This window comes from Argentina silus, assembly GCF_951799395.1.
Source record: "Argentina silus genome assembly, chromosome: X".
Lineage (NCBI taxonomy): Eukaryota > Metazoa > Chordata > Actinopteri > Argentiniformes > Argentinidae > Argentina > Argentina silus.
This window is the reverse complement of record NC_139653.1, coordinates 41,748,348-41,776,157: the sequence shown is the minus strand read 5'-3', so window position 1 is coordinate 41,776,157 and position 27,810 is coordinate 41,748,348. Positions and strand designations below refer to the sequence as shown.

Below are 27,810 nucleotides of genomic sequence, written 5' to 3'. Positions count from 1 at the left end.
GCTCTCAGTGCTCTGTTGACATTTCACAAAGATACGCTTGTTTTTGTGAGAAATCTACGAAAAATAACAATAATTTCACGTAAATATGAAAAACGTACGCTAGATTATGAAAATACTACATGTCATGTCTCAAAATCGATATCTGTTTTATTTGACCTGTATTGTTTTATGTCCTGCGGATTAAAGAAGGAAATTCAATGAGAAAGTGAGCCTGTCAGGTAGCTTAATGCAAGTCACATTAGTAGCCTAGCACAGGGTTTTTTCTCTGGCCTCATTCATTTAGTCAGTCATTTTTGCCATACTTCAAGGGTAAACACTGCAATAACTTTTGAACGGATTATGAAAGAGGCATGGAATTTGGATTATCTACACAATAGTTGGTCAAAATATATATTTTTTTTTATTGAACATCCTAGCGAGAGAAATAAAGGGAGAGAGAGAAAGAAAGGGGTGCGCCCCAGCACATGGAGGACACACTTCCTGTTGTGTTGTTGTGTGACTGTGTTACCATGGCCACACACACACACACACACGCACACACACACACACAGACAACCAACATGACGTCACACACAGACAACAAGACGGCACACAATGCCCCTATCCCATCATCAGTGGGATGTGAGTAGTGTCCATTTGTATGGAATTTGGGCTGTATGGCCATATGTCACAGTTTTACCTGTTGTCGTTATTTTTACCTGTTGCAGCCACCCATGCAATCTGTGTGTTGGCTGTGTTTAGACTTTAAGTTGTAGTAGTAGTATGTAACCATTGTTAGCTGTATGTGCAGAGAGTTGAGTCTACAGGTGTGTTGCGGCGATTTTGTGTTTTAGGATTTCCTCCTCAGTGTGTGTGTGTATAAACATATGTGTGCTCTCCCTCTTCTCCCCGAGACAAGAACACGTGTGTATGCGCGTGTGTGTGTGTGTGTATGTGTGTGTGTGTGTGTGTGTGTGTGTATTGTATTGAATATGCATTTATATTTCCACTTCAATCTCTAAACCACCTCATCCTCCTCACACTCTGTAAGATCATAGAGTGGGTAACACCAACATATGACACCAACATCCCCCACTCCGTTCCCCGACACTCTCCCCCGCAAAGACACCTGTGCTGGTTTAGTTCCACTTACAAAGAAACTTTGTAGTGCCTTCAGAGCAGCAGGTGCACCACATCTCAGCACACACACACAAACTGGTCTTCCACCACAACAGCACACACGCACACACACACACACACACACACACACACACACACACACACACACACACACACACTGTACACATGTACACACCATTCATACAGCATACTCTTTTCCATTCTCCCCCCTTACAACCTGTTTATCCCTTTCCCTTATCTCCCTCCCCTCTCTCTCCTCTCTTCCCTTTCCCCCCTCCTCTCCTCCCCTCTCTCCCTCCAGTCGTCGTCAGTTTGGGCCTAAGGACCAGGATGAGGTGAAGATCATTGAACACCAGACCCAGTACTTGAGACTGATGCCTCACCTTGCTGCAGCCTTGGCTCTCACCTTCACTACCAGGTAACACACAGGGAGGAGCACCTCTTAGAAACATGCGTATACTTGCTATTAGACATGTGTGTTATTATTATGAAAAGAGAGCCCTGACTGACTCCACTAGATGGCAGCACTGTGTCTATATCAGGCCATGTCCAGTCAACATTCTATTATGATTTTCTCTGTGCTGTGGTTTAATTTGAAGGAAAATGAAGTGTGCGTTTGTGTGTGTACCTGTCTATCTGTTTGTGTCTTGGTGTCTCTGTGTCTCGGTACCTGTGTGTGTGTCTGTGTGTGTGTTCAGGTTTGCAGCACGTATGATGGACGATGCTCTGTGTATGGGAGAGGACCTACAGAAGAGTCGTTCTCTGCAGGCTCTGGTGGCTGGACTTAAGGCCTACTCCACCTGGGAAAATCTGGACTGTCTGCAGGAGTGCCGTGAATGCACCGGGGGCATGGTGTGTGTGCGTGTGTGTGCGTGTGTGTGCGTGTGTGTGTGTGCGCGTGTGTGTGTGTGCGCGCGCGTGTGTGTGTGTGTGTGTGTGTGTGTATTTTGGTGCATGCGTGCCTGCGAGTGTGTGTGATAACACTACTGATGTATCTGTCCCATAGTATCACATACTACTGATGTATCTGTCCCATAGTATCACATACGAGTATCTGTCCCTATGATTTTGTACTGTACTGTACCAGCTGTCTGTGTGTGTGATCAGACGTACAAAACATGGTTGAGGTGATGTAGCAGGGTGTCTCTGTGAAACCACAACTCTCTAGCGAGAGTACTAACACATTCCCTATACATCTCATCCTACACACGCACGCACGCACACACACACACACACACACACACACACACACACACACACACACACACACACACACACACACACACACACACACACACACTGCTGCACGTGTTAGTGTGATGCTCTGACATTTAAATGCTTTGAAATGACAATTTCGCTGCTTTCCAAAAAGTGGATCTGAAATTATCAACTGTGAGAATTTTGAGTTTCACCTCTCAAATGTAACAAGGTTTAACGTTGAAATGCTGATCCTTAGCATTTTGGAACATAGGCCTATGCAAAGATTGTAAGCTCTATTATAGACTGTATGAATTCCCATGGTGTTGTGAACGTAAATAGTGAAGACTTTGCATGTGAATCCCTTTACTGTACAGTATAAACCAATTGTCTTGGTAAATCTGTATCAGGGGGGGCTGGTGGAGGAGGAAATCAGAGGACAGGCCTATTGTAACACATGTAATAGAATGAGGAATGATGTCCTGCGATTTCTACCTCCACCAGCCTCCCCTGATCTCTCTCTCAGAGGTCATGTTCCAATATCCACACTAGCTAGCATGCTACATAGAGTAGACTGAAGCCATGTATTGGCCATGCAATCTAAGTGGTATGCTAATGTGGATATTGAGTGTTGTTGTGTTGTCTGTCTCCGTCAGGGTTTCATGATGGAGAACCGCATCCCAGCTCTGAAGTGTGACTCTGACGTCTTTGTCACCTTCGAAGGGGACAATATGGTCATGCTACAGGTAAGACAACCAATGGCTTGACGAACGAATCAACTGAAGGTACATTCAGTCACTGAGGTGTACCACCTGGTCTACCACCCTAACGCTGTCCTCTTTTCAATACAGTATTTGACTTTGCGAGGGAAGGATAGTTACCTTTTATTTTGCAAATTCAGTTTTGTTCTTTATTATGTTTACACTGTCAAATATGTTTGCCCTGTTGATCTGAAGGCATCTACAGAACCACAGACATAAGAAAGGCACACAAGACAGAGACAGGCAGACTGACAGACAGACTGACAGGCAGACTGACAGACAGACTACAGAAGAAGACAGAGACAGGCAGACTGACAGACAGACTACAGAAGAAGCTTGAAGAAAAACAGACTTCACAGATGCTCCTTTTGTCCTACATATACTGTGAGACTAAAGTGAACCTCAATACTTTGGTGGAAAACTAAACAGAGATTCAATTTCTAGAGAGGGGAATCAGAAATTTGATAACGGGATTGTCCCTGGAGTTTAGGGGTAATTTCTATCTGTTTCCACACAATTAGATTTGGGATAAACTTGTTTTGCACATGGAACTGGTGATTAGATAACCAACAACTAATTGGACTAAGGGGGATTTCTTCTTGTGCGCAGATGAAGTGGATAGTGGAGCCGTGTAGCAATGTGGCCTGAGGGCAAGAGTGATAAGCGTATTACGCATGCACGCATGCACACACACACAAACTCTTATATACAGTATACACACGCACACACGCACACACGCACACACACACACACACGCACACACACACACACACACACACACACACACACACACACACACACAGTGGCCTTATTTAGATTTTGATAGGATAGGAACAAGGTCAGTATTCACACTCTGTTCAGTAATGCCGCAGGAGACTCTGGGGATTACACACAAATCTGATTATCTCATCAAATACAAACATGGATTGCAACCCTGAGAAAAGTTCACAAACTATAAAGTCGATTTTGAAATTGTGAAATGAATGAAACAATGTTTTACGGTATTACATTAGAGTGTGTACACAGGTGACTTAGTTCAAAGAGTTATTTTACAGTGGTGAAACATGATTACTGTATACTGTATTTACAATAGTGATTTTGTGTTATATGTAATACATTGCTATATAATCAGAATGTTCTGCCTAGATATTGATGCTTAGTATACAGAAGTCACTATTTACCCATCACCCTGGCTCACTGTATGTACGCCATTACCCAAACTGACATGAACCAATCACAGATGACCCAAACTGACATGAACCAATCACAGATGGGTTTTTTTTGTTGATTTATTTGTTGAAGTTGTCAACAAGATAGAGTGGGGTAAGACCGAGGTTAAAATAGGGCGTGTGGTAGTGTAGAAATTGACTGAACTTTCTGGACTAGTGTCACAAGGAGAGGAGTAGAGGAGAAGATGAGTACAGGACAGTACCAGACAGATTCAGTTAAGTGCTGACCTTAAAAGTGGAGACCACAGATGACCGCGACTGACAGCATCCAATTACAGATGACACAAACTGACACAAACCAATCACAGATGACCTATACTGACAGCATGAAATTACAGATGACCCAAACTGACTGTGACCAATCACAGTTGACCCAAACTTGACTGTGACCAATCACAGTTGACCCAAACTTGACTGTGACCAATCACAGTTGACCCAAACTGACACAAATCAATCACAGTTGACACAAACCAATCGCAGTTGACCCAAACTGACACAAACCAATCACAGTTGACCCAAATAGACGTTAATTATCGCACAGTATGTTGTTTGGTTCTCGGGAACTCATAAGTGAGTGAAGTCATAACTCTGACATTAATGCACTTGAGTGCTTTTGAAAGTTGACAGTAGACACATTCACAAAAAATCACATTTTAAAACAATCTCTGAGTCAAGATATCTCTTTGAATGCCCTGATCAGTCTTGATGTTCCAAATTGCCATTTGAGTAAATTCCTACAACTCCCAAGATTCCATACTGGCTATAGTATGAATAGTATAAAACTGTGTGAATTGAAATGGAGGGTTTCAGGTCAATTCAGACTTCCCCTACAGTCTTAATGTCACTGATAATACTGTGTGTATGTGTGTGTCAAAACAAATGTATAATCCATATTGATAGATGCTTATTAGAGTTGGAGCTGTGTTCATTCAGTTTGATGGTTCCAATAAACAAAATGTAAAATCCATGAATTGAAAATTAATGGCAATTTCATCTGAATTGAAATGGAATGAACCCCCTGACCCTGTTCATCACACATTTACCCCTGTGACCCTCTTGCCGTCTGTCCCAGGTGGTGGTGCGGGAGTTGCTGGCCCAGTACACCAAGGCCCTGGGCACTAGTGTGGTGGGAGGAGTCATCAAGACCTGGAGCAGCTCCATGTCCGACAGCCTTAGAACCAGGTCAGTACGCAGGCTGAGCTGGGTCGATCACGTGCACTCTCACCGGAGGGTCAGCAGGTCGGACTGGGCCGATCACGTGCACTCTCACCGGAGGGTCAGCAGGTCGGACTGGGCCGATCACGTGCACTCTCACAGGAGGGTCAGCAGGTCGGACTGGGCCGATCACGTGCACTCTCACCGGAGGGTCAGCAGGTCGGACTGGGCCGATCACGTGCACTCTCACCGGAGGGTCAGCAGGTCGGACTGGGCCGATCACGTGCACTCTCACCGGAGGGTCAGCAGGTCGGACTGGGCCGATCACGTGCACTCTCACCGGAGGGTCAGCAGGTCGGACTGGGCCGATCACGTGCACTCTCACCGGAGGGTCAGCAGGTCGGACTGGGCCGATCACGTGCACTCTCACCGGAGGGTCAGCAGGTCGGACTGGGCCGATCACGTGCACTCTCACCGGAGGGTCAGCAGGTCGGACTGGGCCGATCACGTGCACTCTCACCGGAGGGTCAGCAGGTCGGACTGGGCCGATCACGTGCACTCTCACAGGAGGGTCAGCAGGTCGGACTGGGCCGATCACGTGCACTCTCACCGGAGGGTCAGCAGGTCGGACTGGGCCGATCACGTGCACTCTCACCGGAGGGTCAGCAGGTCGGACTGGGCCGATCACGTGCACTCTCACCGGAGGGTCAGCAGGTCGGACTGGGCCGATCACGTGCACTCTCACCGGAGGGTCAGCAGGTCGGACTGGGCCGATCACGTGCACTCTCACCGGAGGGTCAGCAGGTCGGACTGGGCCGATCACGTGCACTCTCACCGGAGGGTCAGCAGGTCGGACTGGGCCGATCACGTGCACTCTCACCGGAGGGTCAGCAGGTCGGACTGGGCCGATCACGTGCACTCTCACCGGAGGGTCAGCAGGTCGGACTGGGCCGATCACGTGCACTCTCACCGGAGGGTCAGCAGGTCGGACTGGGCCGATCACGTGCACTCTCACCGGAGGGTCAGCAGGTCGGACTGGGCCGATCACGTGCACTCTCACCGGAGGGTCAGCAGGTCGGACTGGGCCGATCACGTGCACTCTCACTGGAGGGTCAGGAAGCCGGACCAATCGCACCAGTGTTTCCCTCAGGGCATAGAGACTCCCAAATCAGCATCCAGGGCTGCCATTACTAACCATGTTCTGTTTGGACCTGTTATGGAATAGTTTTATGCAAGGGGGGGCATGCTTTTCCGCATTGCGGTCTTGGCGACCGGCCGACTCACAAACATTATTCATGTTTCATTGTGGTTTCCACATCTTGATTAGTATATTAGCAACAGCTATATTTTGCTGGTGGAGACGGTTTTAGACACACTGTACTAAAACAGCCTCACAAAGTTTTAGACACACTGTACTAAACAGCCTTACAAAGTTGTAGACACACTGTCCTATCGTATAACACCCGCCAATCTCTAGTGAATCAGCCCCTCAGTGTCCAGGCTGTGTTTAATAGTCTGTTCTAACCGATTTATGATGGTGTGTCATTCTACCACAGAAATACCCAGAAATAAACACAGCCGCTCAATAACCTCCTTCATCCACATTTATTCTCATACAGTATAACTGGTTAACACAAGAAGGAGTGATCATGTCTTCTTTCTCACAAACGAGCATGTGGACTGTGTATAATGACCTTGTGTTCTCTTGACACTGTTTTCTTGACCCAGATTGTGCGTGTGTGTGTGCGTGTGTGCGTGTGTGTGTGTGTGTGTGTGTGTGTGTGTGTGCGTGTGTGTGCGTGTGTGTGTGTGTGTGTGTGTGTGTGTGTGTGTGTGTGTGTGTGTGTGTGTGTGTGTGTGTGTGTGTGTGCGCGCGCGTGCCTGCACTGATTCAGCAATGCTAACATTGACCTGTACCATGACATCTTCTTGTCTGGTAGCTTCTTAGGCTTCAACGTGGACGCGGTGGGGGACCTGAGGTTCCTGCTGAAGGCTGTGTGTTACAGGGAGAGGGTTCTCCAGCGCAGCCTGGCGGCTAGACTCCACGCCAAGGTCAGTCAGACCGCCGGACATGCTTCTACACTCTTAGAAAAAAGGGTCCCAAAAAGGGTTCTTCGGCTGTCCCTGTGGGAGAACCCTTTGAAGAACCATTATGGGTTCCGTGTAGAACCCATTGTCATACGTCAGGTGTCGTCATTCTAGCACAACACTGCTTTGCCTGAACTACCTGTCTTTCAATCATGGAACAATTCTTGATTTTTCCACGTTCACGGAAATATAGTGCCATCACATAAGAAAGTCAATCCACCGCCCATTGCTTTCAATGGCATTACAACCTATATTATCAGCCAATATTGAACTTTTGCAGAAATATCTGTATCGGCACATATTCCTCCGATACAGCACAGATATAGCATTAAGATGTGCGTCAGCCTCACATTCTGAATACATACCTCACATTCTCATATATACTTTTTTATGAATTAATAAACTTGTTTATTGACGTTTGCCGTTACTGATGTGCATACTGAAATGGCTGAATTTAGCAAAGTAATGTTAGCTTGTTGGTCTCCAGTTAATTAGCACAGTTGCTAACTAAAAGGGTGTTACTGAACAAGTGAGGTATTATGCATAAGAAGTCACACAGTAAGATTATTTACAAATAATTAATTTCACCAGTTAACATGGCTAGCTTGAATGCATGAATTTTAGAGACAGTCCTTCTAGCTAACTTTTGTCAATAATTTTGTGAATGATCAAACTGTCACAACAATTTAGATTGAACAGCAAATCACTGATATCAATATGCAGTGCACTGAACATGTGAAATTGTCATTTGGCATAGTGCTCTGTGCAAGTAACTATGCACATAAAATAAATAAGTATTGCTTTGCTAGTCATACAATCATGTGATTCAAGAAATTCGCTGGAATGAAACTTGAAAATCATTTATGGATTTATTGTTTCGTTGAGTACTCATGACTGGTTTGAGGCTGAAAAGTCTGTCAGTCCCATTGTAACTATGATAATGTTTTGACAGCACATATTTTAGCCAGGCTACTTTTTATACTTCCCATAATTGCGTGCGAGTTATGAGACAGATCAGTGTGGACAGAGTCATGCTATCTGTCTTAAGACAGTGATGTAGAACCCTTCTGGGTTTCATTTAGAATCTTCTGAGGTAATGGTTCTATATGGAGCTCAAAAGGGTTCTACATAGAACCCAAAAGGGTTTTCCCACAGGAACAGCCGAAGAACACTGGTTCTAGGTCTCATCTTGTTGTATGTTGATATGATACCGTATATGGTTTGATGACATAATTATTGCTTTGGATGAAGAATTTATTGACAAAGTTGCCCTCTCTCCATTGTGTCCTGCAGTTAGAGAAGGATAAAGAGGAGTTCTTTGATGCCTGGAACTCCTGTCTTCATCACATGACCAGTCTGGCCCTCGCACACATACACAGAGGTGGGTACTTCATCACATGACCAGTCTGTGCTACGGTCAGAGCTAAAGAACCCAAGTGCAGGACACAGAGTCAGGACACATATATAAAATAATCGGGTTTTAATGAGGGAGTAGGGGGGAATGGAGTAGCAGGGTGGAATGGCAAGCAGGGCAGGCAGGTCTACTCCCTGTACACCCACGACTGTGTGGCTAGGTCCAGCGACAACTCCATCATTAAGTTTGCGGACGACACAGTCGTGGTGGGGCTGATCTCAGACAACAATGAGAACGCCTACCTGGACGAGGTGACGGACCTGTCACTCTGGTGTCCGGAGAATAGCCTCATCCTGAATGTCTCCAAGACAAAGGAGCTGATTGTGGACTTCAGGAGAGCACAACAACCAAGGACCTACATGCCGCTGGACATCGGTGGGACTGCTGTGGACAGGGTGAGCAGTTTTAAATACCTGGGAGTCCACATCACAGAAGACCTGACCTGGACTACCCACATCAGCACACTGGTGCGAAAGGCAAGGCAACGCCTGTTCCATCTCAGGCAGCTGAGGAAATTTAAAGCCTTCAGTCCTTCTACTCTGGAGCTGTGGAGAGCATCCTGGCTGGTAACATCACCGTCTGGTTTGGTAACAGCACGGCCCAGGACAGGCGAGCTCTGCAGAGGGTGGTATGCCTGGCAGAAAAGACCATGGGAGCTCCAACCCCCCCCCCCCCCCCCCCTCCATGTCCTGTACACCAGGAGGTGTAGGACCAGAGCCTGCAGGATAATGAAGGACCCTCACCACCCAAATAATGGACTGTTCCAGCTGCTGCGGTCAGGCAAACGCCTTCGCTGTCATGCAGCAAGAACAGAGAGAGTAAGACTGAGTTTCTTCCCCCATGCCATCAGGATCATCAACGATGACCCCACCAGTGCCCCCCTCAAGTCACTCACACACTCATTGACATCATAACGCACACACATAATTACCCATTGCAGACCCATTGCAGATCTCTCACTGTAATTAACTGTACTGACAACCTGTCAATGCATTTGCAATTGTATATAGTCATTCCATTGTGTACATTGCTTACATTGCTGTTTATACTGCTGTTTATATTCTATTTATTTTAAATTTATTGTTGCACTCCTCTGTGGCACTGTCACTTTTGCATTTGCATACTTGTATGCACGTGACAAATAAAGAATCTTGAATCTTGAATCTAGGCAGGGCAGGCAGACAGGACAGGCAAGAAAGGTAGGCAGGCTGGCAGGCAGGTAGGCAGGTAGGCAGAAACCGGGAAGTGGTCCTGTAGCACAGAGAGAGCGAGGTTAGACAAATACTTAAGACAAAGATCATCTACAGAGAACTAAACGCTGCAAAACGGCCGAGAGCGAGACTAACATGAAAAGACAACAAACAATCTGGCGATGAGTGGATGGGAAGCTGGGATTTAAATACAGCAAGATGATGAGTTGATGAACTGCAGGTGTGTAGATGGGGCAGGTGGAGATGATGACGTGAACAGGATAGCTGGAGCCTGGAGACACACACACACACAAACACACACACACACACACACACACACACACAGACAGAGACAGACAGGGGAGTGGGAGACTGGCACAGGCTAGGTGGAAGTGGTGGACGTGACAGTCTGGCCCCAGCACACATACAGAGAGGTGGTCTTAGCACACATACAGAGAGGTGGTCTTAGCACAGATACAGAGAGGTGGTCTTAGCACAGATACAGAGAGGTGGTCTTAGCACACATACAGAGAGGTGGTCTTAGCACAGATACAGAGAGGTGGTCTTAGCACAGATACAGAGAGGTGGTCTTAGCACACATACAGAGAGGTGGTCTTAGCACAGATACAGAGAGGTGGTCTTAGCACAGATACAGAGAGGTGGTCTTAGCACACATACAGAGAGGTGGTCTTAGCACAGATACAGAGAGGTGGTCTTAGCACAGATACAGAGAGGTGGTCTTAGCACAGATACAGAGAGGTGGTCTTAGCACACATACAGAGAGGTGGTCTTAGCACAGATACAGAGAGGTGGTCTTAGCACAGATACAGAGAGGTGGTCTTAGCACAGATACAGAGAGGTGGTCTTAGCACAGATACAGAGAGAACCACTGGCAGGGCTCCCCAACCCTGGTCTAGCAGAGCTACAGTAGAGGGGGTGCAACCCAGCACGAACACTGGAACACAGATGAGTTGAATCAGGTGTGTTGGTGCTCAGTGGGAACAAAAGCCTGCACACCGACAGTAGTAGCTCTCCAAGACCAACATTAGGGACCATTGATTCATGTAGGATTCATCAAATGGGGGGAAAACACTCTGTTGGGGGAGGCTGGTGGAGGCAGAAATCGGAGGACGGGCTCATTGTAATGTGTGGAATGGAATGAGGATGTGTGTTTGATATCATTCCTCATTCCATTTCATGCATTACAATAAGCCCGTCCTCCAATTTCCCCCTCCACCAGCCTCCCCTGCACTCCATGTAGGATTCATATTAATGTACAGTTCGTCCTATACTGTACAGTGCTGCTTACTATAGCCATGGCAAAAAATTAACGCCAAATGCTGATAGATTTTAGGATTGGTGGGTAAATCTGTGCAATCCGCAATTATGGTCACCGTTGAACACTCCTGCTCCTGCCTCCTCCAGCTGACTGTGACTGCTGCACATCTCACTCACGCTACTTCTGACTTTCAAACAACCCTGAACATGCAGGAGGAAAAGTTGAGCAGTATTTTGACACCAGAATAGGCGTGAAACTTGAAAAAATTGGACTGGTAAAAAATCTGAGTGGCAGGTGAATTCTCTCATCCACCAGACGCCTTGGCTGTTAGACCAAAAAGTTAATTGTATGCCCTGTAGCATACACCACATTCAGCGCACAGTTCATGTGAGGTAATGTGTTTTAAAGCTCTCTAGATCCCAGCCTAAACCCTTAACCAAAAAAAAAAAAAAAAGGAAAAAAAAAAAAAAAAAGAATTAGAAGAAGTGTTTTTCATATATTTCCCAATAATTAGAAGAAGTGTTTTTCATATATTTCCCAATAATTAGAAAAAGTTTTTTTCAGATATTTCCCCCTCCTCTCTGGTAAGTTTCTCATCTGCTCTCTTCCACCCCACCTCTGAGGCACATCTGCAGAAGAACAACAGCAGTCAGCTGACGGATCTTTGTTAGTTTCCAGCCCACTCAGATGCTGTAGTAATGTGGTTCTATGTTTGTACTTTTCTATTTCTCCTCAACGTAGAGCACTCTGAGAGGCTGTGCTTTATCACAGCTGGGTGATGTTGTTGGGCCTGACGCGAGGCAGAGAATTGGAACAGAAAACATGAAAAATGCCTTCAGTACTTATTGTGTGGTGGATTGTGATGGTTTCTGCCCTGTACTTAGAAATATAGTTCTCAAAACTACTGGTGTTGCTAAAGCAACGTGATAAACAAATCTTTGTAATTAAAAGATTACATACTGCTTCATACTGTGTTTGCACAGTAATATTACCATAATGTATTGTAGAGTAGTTTGCCCTATAAGCAAGTTTTGAACTCACAACCTTACGCTTACATACCGGCCACGCTAGCAACACCAACACCAGCTAATTCCCTTGGTGGAGATGCTAATAGGCCTTAAACAGGGTTCTTACAGTATGTTGAACAGGAACAACATGTCATAGCTGTTACTTTATCAGGGAACAAAGCATGCCGTTGAATACCTCTCGGCCAATGATTGTTCTAATCAAGGAAATGTGGTGAAAATGTCCCCCAAGAATATGTTCTGTGTTGTATTCCTATGAAAGTATAACGTGTGTGTGTGTGTGTGTGTGCTACTGTATATGCACATGCAAGGTTGTATGTTTGTGTGTTTTAACCAGATGAGCTACAGTATGTAAAGGCTCCCCTCTCTCTTAGAAGACCATAACCTTTCCATTCTCTCACTTTCCTCCCACACACACACACACAGACACACACCACACACACACACACACACACACACACACACACACACACACACACACCACACACACACACACACACACACACACACACACACTCTTAACCAGCCCTGAGGTACTAAACAACACACAGGTCTGTGATGTTGGAGAGATAAGAGAGGTCTAGGGGTGGCAGACTCTGAGCCAACCTCAGTCTGAAATGCTTTTGTTGCAATAGAATAATGTGCTGTTGAAATCTTCCTGCAATCTGTATAATGTCTATTGCTTTGTTGTAGTTTGACAGGTTTCGTCTTAGATGTCCACTTACAATATGTTTTTTTGGTTGTTTTTTTTCAACAGTAGTTCCTCTAAGTACTGTAACTTATATCTCAATGGCATGTACTGTATGTAGTTTCATTATGAACAGCTATAATATTGTGAGTCTATATATGAGTTGTTGGTCTCCCCACAGAAACCTACTGATGTTTGTTTCTCTGTGTGTACTTAGTGTCTTTGTTGTTCAGGATGTCTCATTAATTATAGACAGTTGATGTCCAGTGTTAATTAAATTAATTAGTCTTAAAATTAATCTTAATTCAGGACTGCATGCCATGTAATGTAACACAAAATGAAGTCAAACCACCTTCTTTTAATATGTTTATTGTTAGTAAATCAATGACAGAATTATTAGTAACTATTTACTTGTATTTGTGGTTAATTCATGAGTATTCAAGTATTTATCAATTGGAACTTGAATTATCAATGAACACAATATTTATACAATTATTTAAATATGGAAAATCCTGTTTTGTAATTCATTACATTTCTATACATAATGTTTTCATTATATGTTGTTCAAAGGGTCTGCCTTGAGGTTGACACCACAGTGAGGGGCCTTATTTGATAATAACACTTTGTTTAATACCCGTGGGGTTTTTCTGTTTCCATAGTCACCCTGGAGCAGTTTGCTCTTGCTGTTCAAGAGTGCCCAGTGGCAGAAGACCACGCCTTGCTAACGAAGGTATGTGTGAAACTAGTTTTCCACTCCTCAGCTGTCTTACTGTTCAATAGGAAACCAGCAACTCTGCTTTTGAGTCATCAGACGGTTCCTATGGAAAGTTCTCAGAAACAGTTGTAGTTTTTAAACGTGTCCCGTGAGTTACAGTGCTTACTGGTAAGGTAACAATGTAATAATCCCTCAAATGAATTTGTAACCCAGTAGTCATGTCTATCTCATGTTTCTGTTTATGAAGCGAGAATTTGAGTATGCAAAAGTCCTGAAGTGATCTATTTCCTATGTTCTGGCTTGACTAATGGTCTGTCAACAGACCTTTTAAGAAAAACAGAGGTAAGAAAACAGTCAAAATTATCAATCAATGGTGGGTGTACTGTACACCAGGGAGGTTAGTAGTCAGTAAGGCACCATGGCTGGGGAGGCTGGTGGAGGTAGAAATCGGAGGATGGGCTCATTGTAATACATGGAATGGAATGAGGAATGGTATCAATACCATTGCATGCATTACAATGACCATGTCCTCCGATTTCTACCTCCACCAGCCTCCCCAGCATCACCTTTACTCTGGGTTACAGGTGCCCCTTGGCACAGATCTAGGATCAGATTACCCTGCCCAAATCCTAACCTTAGACCATTAAAGGGAACAGTGTAAAAATGACCCAAGATCAGGAAGCATCAGCATCTAGGGGGGGTCTTCACCAGGGATGTAGTGGTAAATAAGAAAACACATGGATAAACCCTGAACACCATGGATTGAATAGGTGGGTAAACCCTAATGAAAATAACATTAACAGTTTGTGATGTACCGACTTTCATAGGTTTCCATTGTTACTGTAACAAGATGTATCCTTCCAACAATCAAAACCTATGAAAGTCTATACATCAAAAGCTGGACAATGTAAAAATAACTGGAAACAGATGTCATCGTTATGATTGTTAGCAAAAGTAAATTTGAGCGGTTGCTAATGAGTAATTTACTGAAATTTACCATCAATTTAGAATCAATCAATGACTCTTTTGCTAGCAATCATAACGATGTCATCTGTCTCCAAAAATGACGAGTGTCTTGAGTGTTTTGTTTACATTATGTAGTTTGTTACCTACAGACATTCATAGCAATATATGCCATAGCGTATAGGAATAAAGTGACAGGTGCACTAGAATCGTACTACCAGCTACAGTATATCGTTGCATCCTGTCTGTGCTTGATTGTGATGCTCTGCTCTTGTCAGACTGTCTGTAGTTCTGCATAGGCAGATAAGCCTCTTGTTGTGGGTACTACCCGGGTCTCTCCCCTGCAACTCTCTCTCTGTGAGGGGTAATATGGTAAGTAGGATAAGGGTCTCAAGCTCCATTTTAGGGGGAAACACCTATGGTACATTGTGTATTTGTTTTTCTTCTTATATTCTGCTCTTTAAATATCATGTTTTTTTAAGGTTAATCTAATGCCATTCTGTAAAATGTGTTCGAAACATATTAAAAACGTCTTATTAAGTTATTGGGTAATAATTAAGCATTATTCTCAAACAGGTCTGAGGGAACTCTAGAGTCTTCTAGAATGTGAATATTCTCAAATATTAGCACAACAGAGCTTGACCATTTTTTCTGCTGCTGCATCTCTCTCTCTCTCTCCCCCCCTCTCTCTCTCTCTCTCTCTCTCTCTCTCTCCCCCTCTCTCTCTCTCTCTCTCTCTCTCTCTCTCTCTCTCATGCCCGACGCTGTTTCTGCTAATGCCACAAATGCCTGCGTCTGCTTGACAAATCGTATGATTACCACCACATCACGGCTCCTGCTGTTTTTATCACCGTGACCCTTTAATTCAGAGTCAGTGGATGAGCAGATAGACATGGTCTTAATGTTAGGACATGGCACATCATCTCAGAGAGGGAATGTGTGGCACACATTAGTCCGTAGCTGAGACTGAGACAATGTTTACAAGCCAATGCGTTGTCTAAATCCTTTTGCAAGGCTAAATTCATTTTAATGTAGGGCACATAGTTTTCATATGCAGTGTCCATAGTTAGTCCAGTTGTTGTTTGACAGTAGTCAGTTTCAAATCAGATTTGTTCCAAGGTTGCTATCAAGGTTTGACATCCGATCAAATGCTAGATCATCTCTGATGGCCCCCTGATGCTCCTATTGGCTAGTAATGAGACGCAGCCTTCAAAGAGCATTAGGGGAGAAACACTCTCTGATAAGAAACTTAATAACCTGACCGTGATACGTTTTTGTTCAGCCTTTTTACCCAGGGAGGTTTTGCATAAGAGGAAGAGGGAACACAGAGAAACCTAGGGCTTCCGTGTGCCAGTCAGCGAGCAATGTCAACATGGGCCAGACCTCATGTTTAACCAAAGCTGACACAAACATAAACATACACCTCATCCTTGTTAACGAGGATGGGTCATACACACACACACAGACACACAAATACACACACGCACACACACACACACACACACACACACACACACACACATACACACACGGATGCATGCCCACACATGCATGCACACACATACACACACACACAAAAATCAGCACTCAATTCACCCAGGATATCAAGCCGCCAGAACCATGCAAATTACTCTTTATGATCCATAGTTTATGAACAGTGTGGTCATGTTCAGTTTGACCGCTTTCACACCACAGGCTTCCCTTCTCAAGGGGGCTTTACCCACTACAGGGCCGACCCAAACCATACTGTGCTGGCCCAGGTACAGTGCCTTCGGATTAAGTATTCAGACCCCATCACTTTTTCTACACTTTGCTGTGTTATTTAAAATGGATTAAATTAAAAGAATTTGCCATCAATCCACACACAATACCCACAGAATGACAAATCAAAAACAGGTTTTTAGAAATTTCAGTAAATGTATTAAAATTGAAATACAGAAATACCTCATGTGAATAAGTATTCAGACCCTTTGCTATGACACTCTTAAAATTAGCTAAAATGCAAAAATGTCATCAACAAATCACTCAATAAGTTGATTTGAGTCCATCTTAATGCAAGGATAATAGTTCATGTAATTTTGGAATTAATATCTTTGTTTTCATAGGGTCTCTGATTTGCATAAGAATCAATTACACACTGTGTGGATCAGGTTGTCATTACAAACTAAGCAAATGGAGAGGAACAAAACTGCGCAGGAATGCGACCCTGAGGCCTGGGGAGACAAACATCTAGAAAGTTGAATGGTGGGAGGAAAAAGCACAGTCAATAGAACATCATCTCAATCACTCTACAAAATTGGTCTATATCCAAGTGGCCAAAAATAATCCCTTAATGGAAAATAATCTCTCTCATATTCATAATAATCTATCTCATTTTTGCATTTTAGCTAATTTTACGAGTGTTATAGCAAAGGAAATATTTCTGTATTTCAATTTTAATAAATTTACTGCAATTTCAAAAAACTTGTTTTCACTTTGTCATTCTCAGGTATTGTGTGTGGATTGATGGAAAAATTCTTCTAATTTAATCCATTTTAAATTGAGTCTATAACACAACAAAATGTGGAAAAAGTGAAGGGGTCTGAGGTGAGCTGAGCTGAGGGGCCTCTCTCTCTCTCTCTCTCTCTCTCTCTCTCTCTCTCTCTCTCTCTCTCTCTCTCTCTCTCTCCGGGGTATGTCTCTCTCTGTGAGGGGCCTCTCACTCTTTCTGTTTCTCTCTCTCTCTTTCTATTTTCCACTCCTCATCTCTTTGATGTCCTGTGACGGTTGGTTAGCTGTGATCATCCTCACCTCTGCAGACAGATATATTAGACCACCGGTCTCTGTTTTTCCATTCCACTTCATGTTCCTCAGAATAAATACATACAATGTTAGACCTGACACTAACGGTCACATACATGTTTTTCCAAAACAATAACCGGATGCTTTTTTCCGATAACAAATGTGTTTGTTTGGGGCATTGCGGTGGTGGCTGCAGGTTTGAATGATATTACCCATGTCCATTTAAATAGATGTTGTCTGATGACTGATCAACACCTTCGCTGTGTGACCAGGTTTATCTCATCCACTTGCTTTTGTTGTTGCGTTTGCATGACGGTCAATATGACGTTGAGTCGAAGTTTCAGTTTGAAATTTAGCTTTAACTTTGCTGTGTATTGTGTGTTTGTCTTTCATTCCCTGCAGTTCTGCCTCCTCCACGGTACCAGCCTGGTGTACCAGGAGAGAGCCTGGTACCTTGAACACCACTACCTGACCCCCAGCACAAGCAGACAGATACGCAGCCAGGTAACACGCGCGCACAGACACACACACACACACACTCACACTCACACAAACCCACACACACACAAACCCCCCCCACACACACACAAATGAACTAAGCAGTGTTAGACTTACTGTAGAGTATGTCCAGACAGTCTGTGAAGGTGGCTAAGTTCTCACGAGGGTTATTTTAGTTTAACTCAATCTCTCTCCACACTCCTCATAGTGTTTTGCATCTACACAAAGACTGTTACTGTAGAACCATCTCTCTTACTTCTTCTCTATGCATGCGCATCAAAAGCAGAGGAAATAGTGTGTAATGTGCAGCATTAGAAATAAGTGTTGCTATGGGCAACATATGCATATGCATACAGCTATGGGCTGGAGGACTACAGTATTAACTCTATCCTACTAAAGGAGAGAATACACAATATGACCCATAATTCTTACTTTGCTCTGTCTGGCCTTATGTATCATTGACGTGTGTGTGTGTGTGTGTGTGTGTGTGTGTGTGTGTGTGTGTGTGTGTGTGTGTGTGTGTGTGTGTGTGTGTGTGTGTGTGTGTGTTCTCCCGAGGGTTATTTCATTTTAACCTTGTTGTTACGGATACGCCTTAAACTACCACAACAACAGTGAAAATTTTCAACTTCAGCAGGATAATTAGCATGGTCGAGAAAATACCTCCCCTGCCATGGCTTCCTCTTTCTCTGGCCGGGCTGTGCAATCATTACAAATATTGGATTTTCCACGCAGCGTTCTCAGAAGGCTGCAATTCAGTCTTTTGCACAAAATGACTCCTCAGCCAACCACTGAACGAGTCACATTAAGGGACTGTTTTAAATGAAGTGTCAGCTTATGTTGTCCGGAATACGCTGATATACAATTCAAATGTATTTCTAAAAATGAGCAGTGCAGAAACTGCAGTATCTGCCAAGTAGTCTGGCCCCTGCTGTGTACCCTGTTGTGTTATTCCAGTTGTTCACTATTTGCTGTGATCAAACAGAAGTGTTTATGATCAGGGTTATCCCGCAGTCCTCAGCACCTCACCGCCTGTAACTAAGACAAGAAAGGGAGTCGACGCCTCTCTGTTATCATCCATCCATCCAGAGTGTTTACTCTCTTTCCCGAACAACAACAAGGCTCTCTGCTGAGGTCAATAGACACACTGTGCAGTACCCCTCCCTGCTGCTAGACCCTCCACAGGTGAACCCTCATATCAGAGGAGGAGACAGTGGTTCAAATGTATTCAGCATGGTACTGTGCAGTGGAGGCTGGTGAAGGTAGAAATCGGAGGACGGGCTCATTGTAATGCATGGATGGAATGAGGAATGGTATCCTCATTCCATTCCATGCATTACAATGAGCCTGTCCTTCGATTTCTACCTCCACCTGCCTCCCCTGTTGGTTCTGTATGATAGTGCACTGTATTACATTTGGCAAGACTAGGACGCTCATTCACAATCACTAGGACAGATGCAAATATCACTCTGAGACCCAACTAGGTAATCAGAATGATTCAAACAAAAACAAAAAAACATGTTTTAGAAAGATGGGAAACTCAGGGGTTGGGAAGGCTATAATGTCTATCATTATGCCACAGAGACATTTGAATGATACGTTGTGGTCACAACAGCATAAGATCACAGATCTTTTACAAGTGATTTACTTTTCCCGTTGTGATCAATAAACTGTATCAGTAAGAGATCAATAGAGATTAGAAGTTCAGATATTTACAGTGGCATGCTTCACAAAGCCGTCACTGTCACGTCAGGTATCCTAGTATTAATACTCAGGTATCCTCGTATTAACACTCCCTGACCTGTCATAAGTAACATTCAATTAGAATAGTAAGAAATATGATGATTATTATGCAATGAGCAGGTCTATTATATTTATCGTTTCTACCTTCCATAGCCAGCGTGTCTATATCTGTCCACCTTATCTTAATGGTGAACATAGAATGAGAGAGTTAGCCTAGCAAGTGAAAAATATGGCCTAGGAGATAAGAGTGTCCATCTTTGCTTATCGGCCCAGTGGCAGTGGTATGAAACAGGGCATGCAAATAGCTGTGTTCACCTGAGTGTGCTACAGTAGGTAAGCCTGGACAGAGACAGAGATAGACATAGACAGGCTCCCCCTGTACAATGGGATGCGTGATCATCTCTACAGATTGATCTCTGATACAGTACATCACAGGCCACGTCACGCACCTTTCTGTACTGTTGTTTATGTCTGCCCACGCTCTCCTGCCTGCTTGTGACTGTCATGGTAGTGGAATATTAGAGCTGTTTTGTTCTAGAACATTTCTTCATTCTGTGTTTTGTATCGTGTGATATTGTCCTGCTGGAGTCAGTGGAGGTTATTTACAGTAAGGGGTTCTAGATTGTCAGGTGTGTTCTAAGGTAGCCACCAGAGACAGAAGAAGAGACTGGTCGACAGTATCTTTACGGTTGCCACCCTTCTCCAACATTGTAATGCCTGATGATTATCTACGGATATCTGTCGTTGTAAAATGAGAGACAGTGAGATATTGTGGTTTGTATCTATTTTGTGGTTTTTAACAATTTAATTACACAGTAATTACACACATTATTAACTTGATTACTGTTTATTAGTGTGGTCCTGCTTTAGGCTTGCTCCCAATGGAGCTTTAACAGAGTGCTGTGTGTGTGTGTGTGTGTGTGTGTGTGTGTGTGTGTGTGTGTGTGTGTGTGTGTGTGTGTGTGTGTGTGTGTGTGTGTGTGTGTGCGTGCGTCCATGTGCGTGCGCGTGCGCGTGTCCGTCCAGGGTCAGCTGTTTGTAGGGACAAAGGACAGAGTTAACACCTAGGAGTGAAATCTCTCAGCATGACTCCAGGCCTTCAGAGTCACACTGCCATTGTGGACAGAGCTCTCTCATTACACTGGTCAATATTAGACCACAGGAGGTGACGAGGTTCACTGCCTGGGAACCTGGGCTCTGGCTCTGCCCACAGCCCCCCCTCCCACACACACACACACACACACACACACACACACACACACACACACACACACACACTTATAGTCTTAAATTCACTGCTCACTTACTTACTGACACATTTCACTGACAGCACCCTCTCTCTTTCTCTCCTGCCACACATCTGGTGATGTTCATACAGAGATGACCTTTTCTTTGGCTCCTCTCTTTCTCTCTCTTTCTCCCCCCCCCCCTCTCCCTCTCCCACTCCCTCTTCCTCTTCCCCTCTCTCTCTCTCTCTTCCCCCCCTCTCTCTCTCTCTTCCCCCTCTCTCTCTCTCTCTCTCTCTCTCTGTTTGTTTAAACCTGGCGCTCCTTCCTTTCAACAGTCTGGGCGCTACGCTCCTTTCATCATTGACAAGGAAGGAGGGAGGTAGAGAGAGAGGTTAAATAGAGAGAGCAGGAAGGAGGGATAGAGGTTAATGGTGGGGATGGGCTGGAACCTCTACCTTTTATAGGGCTCTCTACGTCGAACATACCCAGGGATAATTTAGTCTCCAATGCCCCTGATAAGACGGAGTTGATCAAACGGAATACTGATGTTCAGTGGAAGCTATAACTGTCAGAGACCTCACCATTACAACAGAGATTTATTTTTCCTTGGTCACAGTTTAGAGCTCAAGTATTTACCCAGTTCCTAGAAGCTAATTGGTGAACTAAATTAGCATTGGTGAAATAAAACAGCAAAAATATTTTTTCCATTGGTGAAATAAAATATTTGGTGGTTAGTGCTTCACAGGCAAACGGTACACATATTCCTAGTGGACCATAGTAAATATATGATGTGCCAATTGCTTTTCTAATGAAGAGCCACTAGGGGGCAGAGTCTGAAGGAACAGTTTCAGTCTATTACTGTAAATTAGACTTTCCACAAAACTGGTGACTGTAATTACATTACTAAAGGTGCAATCTATAATTCAAACAACAACAAAGCAGTCTCCCCGCCACTTTTTTGGTAAATAGTTAAGGGATGGGGCTAGAGAAATGGAGTAACCACTCTCAATTTCATAGACAGAGCTACTGTTTAGGGACAAAATATGTTTAGGGACAAAATATGTCAACAAGCAAAATATGGTCTGACTTTACAAACTCCAATTTAATATTAACAAATGTATTGCATTAAAGAGGGAAACTGAAGCACATGTCATATTCCTTGGAAATACAAACACATCATTATGCAGTATTTGTTTTTCACTTTAACTTGGCAGCCTTTATAGCCCATTGGTTTTAATGACTTTGTGAATGATCCATTGGCAGGCTTCTCTCCCACACTCCTGCCCTACAAGGCTGTTCAGTGTACCCACCCAGCGCACACACATACACACACACACACACACACACACACACACACACACACACACACACACACACACACACACACACACACACTGAAACCCAACCATGACATCATTAGCCCTTCAGATATGTCATTTACCATAATAGAACTGTGTCCTCAATAATCGCCCCTTGGGGATGAATCAATAAAGTTTATTGAATATTGAATTGTGTCCTCAACAGCAGTGGTAAACTGGTTTATGATGATGCACCTGTGGCACAGAGACCTGGGGTCAATGGGGTTGTAATGAGTCAGGTTGCTAATCTTAAAGTTTTATGGCTGAAATTAGGGTTTTCTTTTGCTATGAGTAATACACCAATCCTCCCGTTTGCACAGTGAATAGACAGGTTCTGTGAACAATTATTTATTGAGCAAAATTGAATTTGTGGGATAACATTGGCACAAAATGGGCTTTACACTTACAATAGCCGGCTTTCCACAACCGGGCTTACGCCGGGGGTGCCAGTGTGTGCCAAGGCCAATTTTTTTTCCACGATCACTCCCGGGCTTCAACAGTGCTTGCTCTGCGCCTATTCGGTCCAGGTCGGGCTTATCAACCAGTTTTAGTTGTCTAACGAACTTGGTAGGTGGCAAGCATAATCAAAGTTAGCTTGCTGTAACTACACAATTGAATTGATTTGAATAGCACTTTTTACAAATAAAATTGCCAGAAATTGTTTGAGTTACCAGAACTTGGGGAACCGAAAGATTATAAAGAATATAATATAAAATATAATATATAATATAATATAATAATACATAGTGAATAGATATGATTATAAACTCATTAGTATGCAAAAAAAAAACATACACTGGTTGGTACAAGCAATAATTATCCTTATCTTAAATTGTGATAATTTAATAATTGTATAAGAATAAAAGAAAGCTCTCTCAGAGAGGCTGAAATCACATTGTGCAGACAAATCATTTTTTTGGAAAGCCACAAGTCTTCAATTCCGCCCAGGGCAGACTTAGTTTCTCAGAATCCAAGCACCGTTGAACTGACAGCTTAATTTGTTTACACGTAGTGTGCATTCAACAGAGCTGGGATTCTGAGTATCAGAGTCTGAATGTAAGAATAGGACAGGAAAGAAGCACTGTTAAGGCAGATTGTGTTTGGGTATTTCATTATTCTCAGAACAAAATCTCTCCATTTTTACAATTATGCTCCATTGTAATCTTTACACACTTATACGAAGACTGTTATGGAAAATACATTCATAGAACTATGTTCAGGTTATACACTTTCATATGACTGATACAACTTGTGTAACTACTGTGATGACATTTTCTCTTGCCACACCTCTAAAGTTCTATAGCCATTATTCTGAAAAGCACTGTATGATTTACCATATGAACAGCGGTGATCTCTGAGGGAGTGGTAGGAGAGAGCAATAATGGGGGGACAGGCACATCCTGTCGATAGGTGTGAAATGTTGAACAGCGATTAATCGGTAAGAAAGCCTCCCCATTGTTCATTCTCTCCCGCCCTTTCTCACGTAAGGACAAGGCCATCAGCTGATAGCCTTGTAGGCGCCTGGCAATATGTTCAAACTGTATAAAAGACAAACCTGATCATTGTCTCTTTAGACTTGTGCTGAACGAACCCCGGTTCTACGCTGGGCTGCTGTTACGCTCTTGTCTCTTGTTTGCAAGCAATAAATACCGGACTCAGATATTGTGGCTACTCAGGACTTGTTTCTTGATTCTTACCTCCGAAGAGCTAAAGTACAGAGTGGTAAATCCTAGACTTCCACCACAATTTGGGGGCCCACCACAAGACCCCCAATCTTCAAAGTACACTTTGTTTACTGGCACACAGCTATGAAGAGAATGGATAGCAGTTCCATTGCTGGACTGAGCTTTGGTAAGACGTTTGTTCATTTAGGCATGTATATGAAGAGAATAGTGGTTTTGTAGGTGTCTGTCTGAGCTGTGTGAAGACAATGAGGTGTGGTATTTTAAGTCCTTGTCTCTGGACTCCTAGAACACTCAGATCTTTACTGCAGTTCTGTTAAAAAAGCAGACATGTATTCATACCAGTCTCCTCAGAAAAACAATACTTTTCCCTCACATGCCTTTATTGATTACATTGATCTATGTAAATGTGATTTATCTGACTCTGTGTGTGTGTGTGTGTGTGTGTGTGTGTGTGTGTGTGTGTGTGTGTGTGTGTGTGTGTGTGTGTGTGTGTGTGTGTGTGTGTGTGTGTGTGTGTGTGTATTCTGCAGCTGTTGGAGCTGTGTGGATCAGTGAAGGATGAGGCTCTGAAGGTGGTATCAGATTTCAACATGCCCTCCTGCTGTATCCAGGCCCCCATAGCGGGCGTGGCCAACCCTCGTGCCCAATGGGCCTTCTACTCCTCTCCGGAACACCCCGCCGGACCCCAACCATACCTGGTCCCCAAGCAGAGAACCACCTCCAAGTTATGAGTGCCCCCCTGTCCCCATCCCACATCCCTGCCAAACTGACCTGGGTCAAAATAGTATCTAGTAACTCTCTTACTTTAGGTGTACTTGATTTAGATTTCCTAGTATAATGGAACCAATTGAATAGTCCCAAAAACAGCAAACACTGCCCACCCAGCATACTGGACATGCATAATTAAGCGCACTTCAATCAAGTCTAACCAATACTACAGTATTTTGAGCCAGGTCTAGGTTACAAGCACACCCTGCTGTATGCAGGATCCCCACAACAGCCACTCACTGCCAGACTCGTCAACCAATAGCTACTCAGTGAAGAGAAGCTCAGCTGCTGTCTCCAGTATGTACCCCTGTCTAACCTGGACTAGTTCTCTTTATGTACTCCTGCCCCACCTGGACCAGTCCTGTCTATGTACCACTGTCTAACTTGGACTAGTCCTGTCTATGTACTCCTGTCCCACCTGGACCAGTCCTGTCTCTGTACCCCTGCCCCACCTGGACCAGTCCTGTCTATTTACTCCTGCCCCACCTGGAACAGTCCTGTCTATGTACCACTGTCTAACTTGGACGAGTCCTGTCTCTGTACCCATGCCCCACCTGGAACAGTCCTGTCTCTGTACTCCTGTCCCATCTGGACCAGTCCTGTCTCTGTACCCCTGTCCCACCTGGACCAGTCCTGTCTATGTACTCCTGTCCCACCTGGACCAGTCCTGTCTCTGTACCCCTGTCCCACCTGGACCAGTCCTGTCTCTGTACCCCTGCCCCACCTGGAACAGTCCTGTCTCTGTACCCCTGCCTCACCTGGATCAGTCCTGTCTATGTACCCCCGCCTCACCTGGACTAGTCCTGCAGACCAGCAAGACTACAGCACAGGATCAGTGGTTTAAACTCCTAGCCTAGACTTGTACCATCAGAGAAACTGAGCTGCTCTCTATGTGCACCTGCCTAACTTGGACAAGTCCTGTCTATGTACCCCTGCCTCACCTCAACCAGTTCTGTCTATGTACCCCTGCCCCACCTAGACTAGTCCTGTCTAACCTGGACCATTCCTGCCTAGCCTAGACCAATCCTTTCCAACCTAGACTTGTCCTGCCTTGCCTAGACCAATCCTTTCTAACCTAGACCAGGCCATTCTAACCTAGACCCGTCCTGTCTATGTACTCCTACCCCACCTGGACCAGTCCTGTCTATGTACTCCTGCCCCACCTGGACCAGTCCTGTCTATGTACTCCTGCCCCACCTGGACCAGTCCTGTCTAACCTAGACCAGGCCATTCTAACCTAGACCAGTCCTGTCTATGTACTCCTACCCCACCTGGACCAGTCCTGTCTATGTACTCCTGCCCCACCTGGACCAGTCCTGTCTATGTACTCCTGCCCCACCTGGACCAGTCCTGTCTATGTACTCCTGCCCCACCAGGACCAGTCCTGTCTAACCTAGACCAGGCCATTCTAACCTAGACCAGTCCTGTCTATGTACTCCTACCCCACCTGGACCAGTCCTGTCTATGTACTCCTGCCCCTCCTGGACCAGTCCTGTCTATGTACTCCTGCCCCACCTGGACCAGTCCTGTCTATGTACCCATGCCCCACCTGGACCAGTCCTGTCTATGTACCCATGCCTCACCTGGACCAGTCCTGTCTATGTAACCATGCCCCACCTGGACCAGTCCTGTCTATGTACCCATGCCTCACCTGGACCAGTCCTGTCTATGTACCCATGCCCCACCTGGACCAGTCCTGTCTATGTACCCATGCCTCACCTGGACCAGTCCTGTCTATGTACCCCTGCCTCACCTGGACCAGTCCTGTCTAACCTGGACCAGTCCTGCCTAGCCTAGACCAGTCCTTTCAAACCTGGACTTGTCCTGCCTTGCCTAGACCAATCCTTTCTAACCTGGACTTGTCCTGCCTAGCCTAGACCAGTCCTGTCTAACCTAGACCAGGCCATTCTAACCTAGACCAGTCCTGTCTATGTAACCCGGACCAGTCCTGCAGACCAGCAAGACTACAACACAGGACCAGTTGGAGGTAGACACTGTATAGAGGTATAATGTAACAATAGTAGTGAGACAACTGGAACAACTGCCGACACAGACAAAGACAACATAAAGCAAGGCGTTTAACTTGTTCGTCTTTTTGAATCACGTAACCATGCACATGCACAGATGCATACGGTATAGCCAGTGAGTGAAACATCTTACTTGTTTGTATTAGAAGTCACCAATAGTGTAGACTGGTGCCATCAGGCACAAGCATCGAAAAGTGTCAAAGTCTCATATGCTTCTGTTAGTTGATGCAGTGCCATTTACAAAGATGTTCAAAAAATGCCTTGAAGTATGTATGTTGCTTTGCTATACAGTATCATAGTATGTTATTGGTTTAATGTTAGGGATTTTTGCATTTCCTTGGTCTTATCCTTTACATAACATACGCCATTGTAGACACCATTGTGGCTCAAAATAGTAGCTTGTGTAGCTTCATGAATCTGATTTATGAAATGTATGTGTTTGTATATATATATATATATATATATATATATATATATATATATATATATATTGCATAAGCAGCGCTAGAGTTAAATGTATATACAGTATAACTGAAATTAAACAGTACATTTTTAGGGTTAACTCATAGAGGTAGATCAGCATCCATCCACAGTATCAGCACTATGTGTATAGAATCTATATGGGTTCACTATCTATTATTTGCCTTGATTCATGAAAGCCTTAGACTGTGGTGTGTCTTCCTAGCTGAGAACCAGACTGCGACAGTCGTGTAGGTGTATAGTATGGAGATGGACAAGACAGACACACTACCTCTGTGTGGGCTGCAGCTGCTGCAATGCAAATAGCTAGCATGGAACTGGAGCTTCAGCTTCAGCTAGTGTAGTAGCTCATGTTTACAGAGTGGACCAGTGAGCTATTTACAATCCCCAATACTGTATGTGTATATATATACAGTAT

The 27,810-nt window shown here is 44.3% G+C and overlaps 1 protein-coding gene across 1 annotated transcript in view; it reads left to right on the top strand.

The window, feature by feature from the left end:
• acoxl (acyl-CoA oxidase-like) overlaps window positions 1–27,356 on the top strand; it is a 34,183-nt gene extending 6,827 nt beyond the window's left edge. The window contains exons 11-19 of the mRNA XM_083695355.1: window positions 1,421–1,537; window positions 1,818–1,971; window positions 2,973–3,062; window positions 5,379–5,488; window positions 7,402–7,513; window positions 8,843–8,930; window positions 13,805–13,875; window positions 18,007–18,108; window positions 24,648–27,356. Of these exons, the coding sequence (XP_083551481.1) occupies window positions 1,421–1,537; window positions 1,818–1,971; window positions 2,973–3,062; window positions 5,379–5,488; window positions 7,402–7,513; window positions 8,843–8,930; window positions 13,805–13,875; window positions 18,007–18,108; window positions 24,648–24,848 (1,045 nt within the window). The 3' untranslated portion in view covers window positions 24,849–27,356. The remainder of the gene's footprint in view (window positions 1–1,420; window positions 1,538–1,817; window positions 1,972–2,972; window positions 3,063–5,378; window positions 5,489–7,401; window positions 7,514–8,842; window positions 8,931–13,804; window positions 13,876–18,006; window positions 18,109–24,647) is intronic.
• Window positions 27,357–27,810: the final 454 nt, after the last annotated feature.